The sequence below is a fragment of the Panthera pardus genome, unplaced genomic scaffold, assembly GCF_024362965.1.
Source record: "Panthera pardus isolate Hobbes unplaced genomic scaffold, ASM2436296v1 HiC_scaffold_25, whole genome shotgun sequence".
NCBI classification, from domain to species: domain Eukaryota; kingdom Metazoa; phylum Chordata; class Mammalia; order Carnivora; family Felidae; genus Panthera; species Panthera pardus.
In genome coordinates this window covers 80,733,663-80,748,168 of record NW_026526821.1, presented here as the reverse complement: position 1 = coordinate 80,748,168, position 14,506 = coordinate 80,733,663, and the positions used below count along the sequence as shown (strand labels likewise).

The following is a 14,506-nucleotide window of genomic DNA, read 5'->3' as shown; positions in this document are numbered from 1 at the left end:
AGCCTCCACTCACTCCCTTCTCCCTGCGCTCTTCGCGGATTGCAAAGTAGTCCCTGAGGGCCGGCAGCTGTGATTGGAAGACAGCGATGAGCAGAAGATTTGTGCTTAAGGGAAAGGACCTGCCTGATGGCGCCCAGCAATTGGTGGGAGGGGAGGCATGTGGAACTTGAGGGAGGAGATACAGATCTGTTAGCTACATCCCCCGTACGTACGCATCTGAGACTTATCTTATCCCCAAGGGTAAATGTGTGAAGCAAAGAGACCTTCCGCTGCGTAAATCGGATTGACCCGGAAACAAAATCTTTTTAAAAACTATTTGCACCCTGGAGGGGCGGGCGGAATTGACGTGTCGCGAAGACTGGAAGGCTTCGCAGGTTGCTAAGCGACAGGCGGGAGAGCGCGCGCACGCACGGGCCGCTGGGGAGTACTTGGGGGGATTGTGGCTGCCGCAGCTCCGAAACGCTGGAGACAGAGCTAGCGTGCCGTGGCCAGCACGGCCTCCTTCCTTACTTGCCAGGGGACGCTCCTCAGTGGTAGTGTCGGGTGACGAGGTGAGCAGTTTGTGGGGACGCTCCTTTGAGGTGGCCAGGGGCCGCACGTCTGCCCTACTCAAGAGGCTGGTGAGCCAGGGCCCGAGGGCTAGGGGTTTTCTGTTAACCTGAGGGTCCAGAATGCCGGGTAGGCGCCGGCCTGCTTTGCTTTTATCTACCCGGGCGCTTACCTACTGGGCAGTGCCCGCGAGCTCGCCGGGGCCTCAGCGCTGAGTGTTAGGGCAGCAGCGTTCTGGAGGGCGTAGTGTCCTGAAGTTCGCGCCCCCTCCCCTGTGTATGATACGGCTCTTCTAAAGTTAAATAAAAAATAGTGCTTGTCTTGTGGGAAGTGAGCCCTTCCTCTCCTGGAGTTCACAGTTTCACGGATCTTTTTCTCTAAGTCCTTGTGAATGTCGACTTTTGCCTATTCTTTTTTGAAAACTGGCCTCTGTATAAGCCATCTTGACCTTTGAATTACGCCAAACCTGAATTTCTAAGGGACATGTAGTACTTGAACGGGAGACACTAGTTGTTTCAGGCAGTGTCTCAGCTGGTGTACAACTGGGATGTTTTGATTTAAAATTAATGCTGCCCAAGAGAATTGTTGTGCTCCCTGAAACCTTGTTTGATGTGGCTAGGGAAAGGAAGATGTGGTGCTCTGGAATGACGTATATGTAAAGAAAATGAATGCAGTATCTATATTAGATAACATTGCTCTAACTTCTAGTTTTTCTCTATCACTGGTGATTGAATGCCAAGTGGTATCTTTCAGTTTCACTCTCTTCATTTTGGAGGGTTTGCTATTGTAGGAAAGAACTATAGCATTTTACTTTCCAGTTTGCTTTATCAGTATTACTTATCATAACTGAATGGTTCTCTCTTCTTTGAATCACTTTATTCACTTGTTATTCATGTAACCTACTTTCCTGGTTTTCCTCTTATGTCACTGGTTGTCTCTTCTCAGGTTTCTTTGCATGTTCTTTTTTGCCTCTGACTTCTTAACATTGCAGTGCCTTTGCTCTTCTATCTACAGTTAATCCCTAAGTGATCTACGTCCTGAGTTGCATGGTTACAAATGTCAAATGCGTAGTTACTTCTGTGTCAAAAAATTCCCAAATTGGTGTTTTGTCCTGAATTCCAGATTCTATGTTGAACTGCTTACTCGTTATTTCCACTTGATTTCCTAATATGCATCATTTTCACTATTTTACAGTGTTTTCTACTGAGCAATTGTATATGGAGGTAAAACACCAAGCCCTTTGATATAGATAAAATGACCTTGGATTTCTCTAGTTCTAAGATGTTGGTTGTGAATGGGATTATGAGATTTCAAATGGTAGAGTAGTAAAGAGCTGGGATTGGTTAGATGAAAACTGGTGTGGGCGCTTTGGTGGCTCAGTCGGTGAAGTGTCCATCTTCTGCTCAGGTCATGATCTCATGGTTTGTGGGTTCGGGCCCCACATCAGGCTCTGCACTGATGGTGTAGAGCTTGCTTAGGATTCTCTCTCTCCCTCTGTCTCTGCCCCTTCCCCCCTTGTGCTCACTCAAAATAAACAAACTTAAAAAAAAAAAAAATTGGCCAGGAAAATGTAGGGCAAGGGTTTTAGGATGTGGCACCCTATTAAGCTCTGAGAATTCAGAGATTAATATGATACAATTGCTGCCTTTTTGGAGCCCCCATAATAGCAGGGAATACAATTATGTAAATGACAACGTGGTGTGGCCTAGTTAGTAATAAAGAGTTAGCAACTATGGGGTGCCAGGACTTCACAAAGGAGGTGCTGCCTGAATGAAGGCAAATGGATGTTTTTGCCAGGCAGCTAAGATAAGAGGTAGAACCACATTTACTGTTTTATAGGTAGGGTTTTGGTTTGGTGGTAAGACAGCTGCTTTAAGTTCCTGATTTTTTTTTTTTTTTTAACGGAGGCTCCAGAAATGTGTTACCCAAGACTATAGCTGTGAATCACGCAGCTATTAAATTTAAATTAGTTAAAATTAGATACAAAATTAAAAGTCCAGTTCCTTAGTCACACTAGTTAGATTTCAAGTGTCCAAAAGCCACTTGGGACAGAATATTGAACATTTTCATTTATCACAGGAAGTTCTTTTGCACAGCTGTTGGAAGTTAGTGGAAGCAAGGCATCACCCAGAATGGGAACAGCTGCAACATATCTTTGTGGGGTGTTTCTTTTGCCCCTGAGTGTAGAATGGAGTGCATAGCTGTCTGTGCTACTGACTACACAGGAAGTGTACTGTCAGAGGCAAGAAACCCAATTCTGGTCTTAACCATCGCCTTTCTATTTTGGAAGAACTTTAACAGTCTTGGTGTGTGTCTGTTTGAAAGAATGTTTCCAAACACTGCATTGTCCTGGAGCTTGAACCTGGACTTAGCAAGCCCACAGAAGGGGTTGAGAAAGCAGTGTCATTGTCTTGATGACACCAAACAACATCTGCCTGCTGCTCTTTACTATTTTAGAATGCCTGTGTTCCTGCCACATTCTGAGTAGATGGAAGAGTACCTACCACATATGGAAGTGTGAAATAGATTGGCAGGTTCAGACCCCACCAATAATGGGGGTTAGGAGAGAAAGCCCAGTTGGGATATCTTTATACTTTAATGTGTACAACAAGTGCATGTTCATACATGCTTTTAATGAATTGTCATATGTTTTGTTTGGATATATTTGTTTTCTATGACTTACGTCTTTTATGAGTTTTTCCTATTACATGTCCAGCTGGTTTTATAATTTTTTATATTTTCAGATTGGGTTAAACAAACATGCTTTTTGTAAATCAAATTTTACAATAGTTGTGAAATTTCTAAGGAAGGAGAAAGAAGAGAGACATCACTGGACAGTGGCTTGAGGGTGCTTTAAATGTATGGGTAGGTGGAGAAAATATTGGGAATTCATTTTATTTGTTCAACTGTACTCATCACCCAGTTTAACAAAGAATATTACCAATCCCTTCCCAGAGATCATGTGCTGACACACATGCACATATACTCACTCTTGAGTATATAGGTATATTTTGTAGTTATAAAAAGAAAGTTTTTTATTAAAAAAAATCAACTAATGCCTTTTCTTTTTGAAGTTTATGTATATATTTTGATAGAGCGTGTGTAATTGGGGAGGGGCAGAAGGAGAGGGAGAGAGAGAGAGAGTCCCAGGCAGGCTCCACACTGTCAGTGCAGAGCCTGATGCGGGGCTTGAACTCATGAACCATGAGATTATGACTTGAGCTAAATAAAGTTGGATGCTTAACTGACTGAGCCAACCAGGTGCCCCAAATAATGCTTTTTCTTATCCCCTACTAACTAGAGATTATGAAATCCTGTCTTATGTTACTGCTAATAGCTTTACATGTAAAAAAAAAAAAAATGTAAGCACAGACATATCTACATTTTGTCATAAATATGTCCAAAGACATATACTTATGCCTATGTTTGAAGAAATTAAGACATACAAAAGACTGCAATGGATCAGTTTATGACTCATAAGAGATAGGAAAGAGTGGGAAGAGCTAGGCCTTGGACAGTATGTCGAAGTATGGGCAGAGCAGGGACAGGAGAGTAGGCCAAAAAGAAAACAATTGAATGTGAAGAATTAACATATTGAAGTGAAGGTTAAATGGGAGGAAAAAATAATGTATTAATGTGCATTTTATGTCTTTTTTTAAAAGTTTTTTTTTTAATGTTTATTTTTGAGAGAGAGAGAGAGAGAGAGAGAGAGAGCGAGCCAGAATGTGAGCGGGGGTGGGGCAGAAAGAGTGAGACACAGGATCTGAAGCAGACTCCAGGCTCTAAGCTGTCAGCACAGAGCCTGACTTGGGGCTCGAACTGACAGACTGTGAGATCATGACCTGAACTAAAGTCATATGCTTAACCAACTGAGCCAGCTGGGTGCCCCTTATGTCTTGTGCTTTAGCCAGTCTTCTTGCTGTTGCTAAAACATGTCCTTTGGAGCTGAGAGGTGGTAAATTGCTAACTGACGCACCCCTATACCCACACCTAATTTCTACAATTGTTAAGTGTTTTTTTTATATTTACTTTATCATGTTTCTATACATCTCTTCATGTGAAGTCTTTTTTGATTCCTCAGTCTGATCACTCTTTGTTTTAAATTTTGATTTTAAAAATTATCTGCAAAACTAATCAATGGTGGGGAAAAAAATTCACCAACAGTGGTTCCCTCTAAGTGGGAGTTGGGGTGGAGATTGACTGCAAATGGGCAAGAAGGAACTTTTTAGGTGACAGTAATTTGCTATATCTTGATGAGGGTGTGGATTAGAGAGGCGTAGACATTTGCAAAAATCTGCAAGTGAAACATTTAAGATTTGTGCATTTCATATTTGTAAATTTTCTCTTAAAAACTGTAAAAATTATTAAGCTCTAGCTAATGATAGTTATGCTGAAATATTTAGGGATGAAACATACTTATGTCTGCAGCTTTCTTTGAAATGCATCAGGGATGCCTGGCTGGCTCAGCCTGTGGAGCATGTGACTCTTGATCTCAGGGTTGTGAGTTCAAGCCCCACATTGGGCATAAAGATTACTTGAAAATAAAATCTTTTAAAAAATTTAAAAAAATGTAAGATGGATTGATGGATATATAGGGGGATGAATAGTTATGTCCATACAAAGTTATAATATAGATAAAGCAAATATAGTTACAGGAAATACTGTATAGTAAAATGTTAATTTTAGAATTTAGGTGGTAGTAGTCACTGTGCAATGCTCTCAACTTTTCTGTATTAGACTGATGCTTTCTCTGAGTTCAGAGACTCTTATACATCAATGTATGCCTCATAGAGCACAACATGATGTCTTCCTCAAAATCGGTATAAGAGAAATGTCTTCAAAATTGCTATTGTGGAATCTTGAAGACTAACAATCTTGGCTTAATGAACCCAATCAGTTTCAAACTTTTCTAGCCAAGCAGAAATTTTGTAAATGCAAATTATATTGGAGAATGATTAGAAGTTGTTGTAGAGTACTGAGCATATCTGAAATTTCACAGATGTTATTTGACACTTTAATAAAAATTTATATATTACCAATTTTTGGTAAATAGCTTATTCACTTGTATACCAACTCATTTAGCTAAATTATCAGGCTTAACCTATAGGCAGAATTAAGAACAGTTTCAATTATAAAATATACATGTAGCAAAATTATTTTTTTATTTCAGTATGATGTATTTATTGTCTAGTATGCTTGGTTTGCCTGTGGAATATAGTTGGCTCCATCTAAATGAAACTACTGAGATCTGTAGATGGAGGCCCAGAAAATGGGCATATATTATTCTTACTGGTTTATGTTACATGACGCTTATTTTAAGATAGGAAGTTGTAAACTGTCCCCAAAAGATGGGATTGACTGGGTAAGGCTGGCTGTCCATAGCCTTGTTTCTAAATCTAAGACCTCTGTTTCCTTTTTACATTTCAGTGCCTTAATTCCCAAATCTGGTTTTGTAATACCCTCTTATATTTGGCGAAGTTTAATTTTAAAGAATCGTGGTACATAGGAATTTAGTTATAGTTCAATTTAATTTATAGCCCCTAGAAATGAATCAAGTTTTCATGACTTGCAGCTGAGATTTTTCATGTTATGTCTTAGTTGGTCTGTCCAGTTCATATAAAAAGGACTCAAAATTAAGGGAGGTGTCATTTTTTTATAGGCCCCCATAAATTTAATCATACTGTTTTACATTTTACAAAAATCAGATAGTGAATATGTATATTACATATGTATCATCCTGAAGTAGAGTATTATCCTCAGTTTAAGAAACTCAATTTCAAAAGTTGTGATTTGTTCAGATTCTTCTAGCCATATCTAGAAAAGATCTTCTTACATTAAGAAAGCAAACTACATATCCCCTCATACATTTAAAAATTAACATCTAAAATGTGTGATGTTTATACAATTATAAAAATTATAATTTCCAATGTATTATGAATATTGAATTAAAAAAAAAAAACAACTGTTAGATCATTCTTTAAAAAACATGCAGCGGGTGGGTACCTGAGTGGCTCAGTGGGTTGAGTGTCTGCCTTTTGATTTCGGCTCAGGTCATGATCTCATGCTTTGTGAGATCAAGCCTCTTGCCTGGGATTCTCTCTCTCTCCCTTTCTCTCTACCCCTCCCTTGCTCTCTCTCCCTCTCCCTCTCCCTCTCCCTCTCTCTCTCTCTCTCACTCACTCTCAAAATAAATAAACTTAAAAAAAATGCAGTGGAATGTAAATATCTTCCTACCATTGTCCTTTTAAAAAAATAGGTAAATATGTCTTCTTTGACGGTCAAAAGTTGAGGTTTCTATACATTGCTAATCTCAAACTTCCAATTTTATCTTACTTTAATGTAGTTTAATGCTAAAAAGGTCTTTTATGAGCATGTTATCATAGTTTTTTATGACAAAAATATGAATATAAATTGAATCTAAATTTTTTTAAAATTTATCACTTATGGCTGTTGGTATAATAAACTTGTCATCACAGTTCTTAATTGCATACAGTGTATCAAAACAAATGTTGCAAATTTAGATACTTATTAAAAATTAAAAGTATAAATTTAATGGGGTGTATCTCAATGGATGGGACTTTTTCTCCCCTGATTAGTTTATATATATGTGGATGATTATTACTTGTGTTTAGAATGAGATTGGATTCAGTTTCAAATTTATTACCGTTTTCCAGAGTTATAGTTGTAAGTGCTTAGAAACCTTACTCACATAAATAAGAAGATGAGAATTCTTAGAACTCCTTCTATGTCATTTGCAAAACAAAGTCACGTAGAGGCCTGTAATCAGAAATTGTTTTCAGTGATCTCATTTGGGCCATTTCTTCAATTTGTCTGAAAACAGAAAATTGAAAACTACCTGACTTTCAAAAATATTACTTATTCAGAGCTTTACTAAAATTTGCCTAATGTTATACAGTCCCTCTTTGATTTAGAGTTACCGTGATTAATTCAATATGCTCTGAAAGTGTTAGGAAAAATTGAAATAGAATTTTATTAACACCTTCCCCAAACAATATTTGTAATTAAATGCTTTCATCTTACCATATTCCTTAAATATGTTTTTGTCAAAGACTTGAGGTGGTTTATTTGCTCATTGAATTTTCAGTTTTGGATAAAATATTGCCGTATAATCTAATTGTTGAAACCCAGTCAAATAAGATTGACTTTTAATAAAAGTATGACTTCATTTTGAATTAAATTAATGCCCATTAATACCAATTTTGAAAAATACTATAAAAACCACTGAGAAATAAATTGTGGCATGCCTTTGGAAGAGATTATTAAACCAATAAAGTCAAAGTTAAGATGATGCAGGGATGAAATATGGTTTAAAATAACTGATTAAAGTGATGATAATGCTGTTCCTAATTGTTTAGTTTATAATAAAGTGATATAAAGTAGATCTAAAAATATAAATTATTTATGAATTGAGGAATATGATAAATGGTGTCGTATTCCTTCGGCATATGGGTATCAAACTCAAAGCTTTTGAGCTGCAGAGAACTTAAGAATCATATATACAAGTTAGAAGTAAATACATAAATTTTGATAGACTTTTTATACCTCAACCAATCATTTCACAGTCAAACTTTGCCTAATCTCATGATTTCTATTCTTGATTTAGAGTGAATTTTCGAAGGGAGAGTTTTTATAACCAGAAATCTCATGCAGTCCTATAGCAAAATAGGACATCTTCATACTCCAAGGAGGCCACAGACATGTGTGCCCCCCTTCCCTCTTCCAGTTCAGATACATGCAATCACAGTCAACTGACTGGTGGTTCATGGCCTTGTTCTCTTTATAGTTCCTTGTTAGATTAAAGAACACATTAGCACTGATTAGTTCATAAGTTACCTTTCACAGGTAATGCAGTATGTTACAAGAGAGGATTTTTGTTCTGGTGGGCATATTAGCATATTTCCAATTATACTAATAATAAGGTTGTCTTCTCTGCCTTCTTAGAGAATCAACTCTGGTAATAATTAATGTCAAGTAGTACAAATGTCATTGCAATTCATTGTGAGTTTGAATCTCCAGGTGGTTTCTGAATCATTCGCTTTTGTTAAGGCAACAAACAATAGAGCATTAATCTATTATGCTGGATTTGGAGATGTTTTTAACATTTTTTTCCAGTTCAGCATTATTTAGGTAATGTTTAATTAAAATTACAGAAAATGTTTAAAATACCATTCTAACAACATCCAACAGAGCTATTGAAGGAGTATTAAGTTTCAAATCCCTAAAATTGAATGTTGCCTCTTGATACTCTAGGTATTTTGGAGCTTACAAGATTTTACACTTACACAGTAAGAAATTAACCTCATTAATTTTACTTATAGCATATATAAAATTGGTATGATTCCGGTTAAAAATCATTCATTTTGATGTTTTCTTTAATGAACAATATTTAAAGCTCTTTATGTAACAATTTTATTATAATCTGATTGTGTTTCATTGAAACCAGCAAAGTAATTTTTAGAGAGAAATCTTAAGGTGCCTTTGCTGTCTTAAGTATCCGCACATTTAGAAATATGTGTTTTGCATAGCATCCATGCAATTGATAAAGAGCCATGGTAGATTATAGTGTGATTAAAAACAGGATCTCTTAAAAAGCAAGATTAAGACTTGTAAAATAAATCAGGGATTAAATTATTATAAAGGTTTTTTTTTTTTTTTTACTATGGTAAAATATGTATAAGATTTACCATCTTAGCTATTTTTAAGTATACAGTTCAGTGATATTACATATCTTCATAATTTTTAGCAACCATCATTATCCATCCCCATAACATTTTTCATGTGTTTTTAGTTTTTTAATTTTTATTTCTGAGAGAGCATACACAAGAGGGGAAGAGGGGCAGAGGGAGAGAGAGAGAAAGAGTGAGAGAGAGGGAGAGAGAGAGAATCTTCAGCAGGTTTCATGCTCAGCATGGAGCCCGATGTGGGGCTTGATTCCATGACCCTGGGATCATGACCTGAGCTGAAATCGAGTCAGATGCTCAGCCAACTGAGCTACCCAAGTGCCCTACACTTTCATCTTGTAAAGCTGAAACTCTATACCTATTAAACAATAGGAAACTTTGTTCTGGAAACTTTGTTCTGGAAACATGTTTGTAATCAAAGCACTTGTATAACAAAGCAAATTTCCCCATAAGAAATAATGGAAACTCAAATGATTTGTTATACAATCCAAAAATATTTATATAAAAATGATTACAATACTGTAATATAATACAAAATAATAAAGGAAATACAAAATATAGAGAAAAATAAATTAACCTGAACTTACCTTTGAAAACCTTAATGGCTAGTGTGCAGGAGACAGGAGAGAGGGAGGTTATCGTGTAGGATGACTTTCACTATCAGATACAGAATCATTGCTACCTACTGGATCAATGGAATCTTTTTCTGCATGGGGGCCATTATATATGCTTGCATGGATGTTGACTATAGTACGGTATTAATAAACTCTTGTCATATACTGTATTTAATGTAACTGGCAATAAAGTAGCAGAGGAAATGGTCTATATCTGCAGGCAGCCTGACCTAGAATGAAGCAAAACGTTCCTAAGGTTACTCTTGTATGGAAAAGCAAAGGACTGGCCAAAGGTGCTCTGAAGTGATAAAAAATATACTAGTGCTGGTGTGGGCACCTTCCAATGTTCTGAAAAACCACTGATTTTTGCCAAACGCTGTGGACTGAGAGTGAGCATGGGAGATGACCATCCACAATCCCTCAGCAAGAGAGCAAGAAGAACCATTGGCTCAGTTGATCGTGTGACATTCAGCATCATATATTACCCATATTGCAAGACATTACTCGTTTTCAAGTTAAAATTTATCAGAAATGTTTGCTGTTCTTGCGGAACACTTGCAGGACAAGTTACAATCCAAGTTTTTACTGTAATTGTCTTTTGTTACTGGTTTTTTTCACTTAGTATATTGTCCTCAAGGTTCATCCATGTTGTAACATATTGCAGAATTTTCTTCTTTTTAAAGGCTAGTTAATATACCACTGTATGTGTATGTCACATTGTGCTTATCCATTCATCAGTTGATGGACCCTTGGTTTGCTTCCACGTTTTAGCTATAGTTAATAATGTTGCTATAAACATGGGTATACAAATACCTTTTTGAGATTCTGCTTTCAGTACTTTTAGATAAATACTCAAATGGAATTGCTGGATCATATGGTAACTCTGTTTGTAATTTTTCAAGAAACCATCGTATTGCTTTCCGTTAACAGCTGTTCCATTTTACATTCCTACCAGCATTGCATGAGGGTTCTGATTTCTCCACATCCTTCCCAAAATATATTTTCTGGTTTTTTTTTTTTTTTTTGATAGTAGCCATCCTAATGGGTATGAGATTATACCTTATTGTGGTTTTGATTTGCATTTCCCTAATGATTAGTGATTTGAGCATCTTTACATGTGTTTATGGACCGTATATCTTCTTTGGAGAAATGTCTACTAAAGTTTTTGCCCATTTTTAAATTGGATTTTGTTTTTAAAATTTAATTTTTTAAAGTAATCTTTATACGCATTGTGGGGCTTGAACTCACAACCCCAAGATCCAGAGTCATATGCTCTACTGATATAGCTAACCAGGTGCCTGTTTGTTTTTGTTTTTGTTGAGTTTTAGAATTTATAGATTCTGGATAGTAATCTCTTACCAGACATATGATTTGCAAATATTTTCTCACATTGTGTGGGTTGACATTTACTCTATGGATAGGCTCTCTTTTTTTTTTTTAGTATTTTTTTAATAAACTTTTTCAGATAATTGTGGATATTCATCATTAATACTATGTTAAAACCACACACATGGTAATTTCTCAAAGGTTATTTGCAAAATGGAACCTGAAACAATTATCATTGAATATTTCCTATTTGATTACATTAAAAATCTATGTGCTTTTCTTGTACATTGAATGGGTCAATGTGTGACTTTTTAATTTAAATATTTATTTATTTTGAGAAAGAACGAGGGAGATTGCGAGAGAGCATGAGTGGGGGAGGGGCAGACAGAGAGGGAGAGAGAGAATCCCAAGCAGGCTCTGTGCTGTAAGCCTGGAGCCTGACGTGGGACTCAGTCCCATGGACCATGAATTCGTGACCTGGCTGAAATCAAGAATTGGACATTTAACCAACTGAGCTGCCAGGCACCCTCAATGCGTGACTTTTTGAGTAATTGTTTCATTAAGGATAGTGGTTTTTGATGTCCAAGATTTTAAAATTTTCATGTAGTCCAGTTTGTCTATTTTTTTCTTTTGTTACTTGGGCCTTTGGCATCCTATCCAAGAAATCATCACCAAATCTAATGTCATAAAGCTTTTGTCCTATGTATGATTTTAAGAATTTTACTGTCTTAGGTCTTACACTTAGGTCCTTGATCCATTTTCAGTTAATATTTGTATATGATGTTAGGTAAGGGTCCAGCTTTATTTTTTTGCCTGTGCATATCCAGGTTTGTTGAAAAGACTCCTTACTGAGTGGTCTTAGCACCCTTGTCAAAAGTCATTTGACCATATATGTAAGAGTTTATTTCTGGACTTTCTATTCTATTCCATTGATCTATATATATCTATGTAGTAGTCTATATATGCTGATACCATAATTACTGTAGCTTTGTAGTAAGTTTTGAAATGAAGAAGTATGAGCCCTCTAGTTTTTTTCTCTTCCTCTCTTTTTTCAATTGTTTTGGCTCTTTGCAGTCCTAGAGGTTCCATATGAATTTTAAGGTGAGTTTTACCATTTCTGCACAATATGTCATTGGGATTGCATTGAATCTGTAGACTGCTTTGGGTTGTATTGACATTTTAACAAATTAAAGTCTTCCAGTCCATAAACATGGGATGTATTCCCATTTATTTATGTTGTCTTTAATTGCTTTTTTTTTAATGTTTATTTTTGAGAGAGAGAGAGATTGTGTGCAGGTGCATTCAGGGGAGGGGCAGAGAGAGAGGGAGACAGAGGATCTGAAGTGGGCTCTGCTCTGACTGCAAAGTTCCTGATGTGGAGCTAGAACCCACGAACCGCAGGATCATGATCTGAGTCCAAGTTGGATGCTTAACCTGCTGAGCTATCCAGGTACCCCTTGTCTTTAATTTCTTTCAGCAGTGTTTCCTAGTTTTCATTGAACAAGTCTTTCACCTCCCTGATTAAGTTAATTCCTAAGTATTTTATTCTTTTTGATGCTGTTGTAAATGGAATTTATTTTATAATTTCCTTTTCAGATTGTTCATTGTTGGCATACAGAAATGCAACTAGTGTTTGTTGGCTTTATGTCCTGCTACTTTATTAGTTCTGAGAGCTGTTTTGTGGATAGGGTTTTCTAAATATAAAATCATTATTTGCAAGCAGGTCATATGACTTCTTCCTTTCTCATTTGTATGCCTTTTTTTCCCCTTGCCTAGTTGCTTTAAGTAGAACCTCCAGTACTGTGTTGAATAGAAATGGTGAAAGGTAGGCATGTTGCCTTGTTTCCAATCTTAGAGGAAAAGCTCTAAGATCTAAGTTTTTAAGTCTTTCACCGTTAAGTATGATGTTTGCTGTGGGTTTTTCATATGTGGCTTTTATTATGTTGAGGAAGTTTCCTTTTATTTCTAATTTAAGTGTTGTTATCATGAAAGGATGTTGAATTTTGTAAGATGTTATTTCTCCATCAATTGAGATGATCATGTGCTTTTTTTCCTTCATGTTGATGTGTGTATTATTTTGATTGATTTTCATATGTTGAACCATCCTTACATTAATCCCACTTGGTCATGGAGTTACCTTTTTAATATGCTGCTGAATCCTGTTTGCTAGTATTTTGTTGAGGATTTTTACACCATTGTTCATAAGAAATATTGATCTATAATTTTCTCACAGTGTCTTTGTTTGGCTTTGGTATCAGTATTATGCTGGTCTGTTAGAATGAGTTAGAAAGTGTTAGCTTTTCTTCAATTTTTGGGAAAGTTTGAGAAGAATTGATTCATTTCTTTTTAAATGTTTGGTAGAATTCACCTGAGACAGCTAAGCAGCAGGATTTTTCTTTACTGGGAGATTTTTATTACTGATTCAATCTCCTTAAGAGTTATAGGTCTATTCAGATTTTCTTCATGATTTAATCTTGGTAGGCTTTGTGTTTCTATGAATTTGTTCATTTTATCTACATTATCCAAGTTTTTGGCATACAGTTGTTCATAGTAGTTTCTTGTAATACTTTTAATTTCTGTAGAATCAGTAGTAATGTCCTCCCTTCCATTCTGGTTTTGAGTAATTTGAATCTTCTCTCCTTTTTTTCTTGGTCCATCTAGCTAAAAGTATGTTAATTTGGTCAGTCTATTCAAAGAATCAACTTTTTGTTTCATTGATTTTCTCTATTGCCTTTCTATTCTTTATTCATTTATCTCTAATCTTTATTATTTCCTTCCTTTTGTGAGCTTTGGGTTTAGTTTTGTTCTCCTTTTTCTGGTTTCTTAAGTTGTAAACTTAGATTGTTAATTTTTAAAATCTTTTTTAATCATTTTTTTTTTTTTTTTAACGTAAGCATGTATAGCTCTAATTTCCCCCTTAGCACTGCTTTGGTACATTCCGTAATTTTTGGTATTTGGTGTTTTTATTTATTTCTAAGGATTTTCTAATTTCTATTGTGATTTCTTTTTTTTTAATTTTAATGTTCGTTTTTGAGAGAGAGACAGAGAGTGAGTGGGGGAGGGGCAGAGAGAGGGAGACACAGAATCCAAAGCAGGCTTCAGGCTCAGAGCCTGATGCAGGGCTCAAACCCACAAACTGAAATCATGACCTGAGCCGAAGTCGGATGTTTAACCGACTGAGCCACCCAGGCGCCCCTTGTGATTTCTTTTTTGAAATATTAGTTGTTTAAAAGTATATTAATTTCCATAATTTTGTGAATATTCTAGTTTGATTTTTGTTTTTGATTTCTAACTTCATTTTGTTGTGGCCAGAGA

General features: G+C 36.2%; 1 protein-coding gene across 3 annotated transcripts in view; it reads left to right on the top strand.

Moving 5' to 3' along the window:
- Nucleotides 1–111: 111 nt before the first annotated feature.
- Nucleotides 112–14,506, top strand: part of WDPCP (WD repeat containing planar cell polarity effector) — a 382,460-nt gene continuing 368,065 nt past the window's right edge. The window contains exon 1 of one of the 3 annotated variants that reach the window (XM_053890730.1): nucleotides 112–204. In XM_053890730.1, coding sequence (XP_053746705.1) covers nucleotides 127–204 — 78 coding nt within the window. In that variant the 5' untranslated portion in view covers nucleotides 112–126. Of the gene's footprint in view, nucleotides 205–442; nucleotides 552–14,506 lie in introns of those variants that run through there. The other 2 variants (XM_053890729.1, XM_053890728.1) reach the window with 2 other exon arrangements.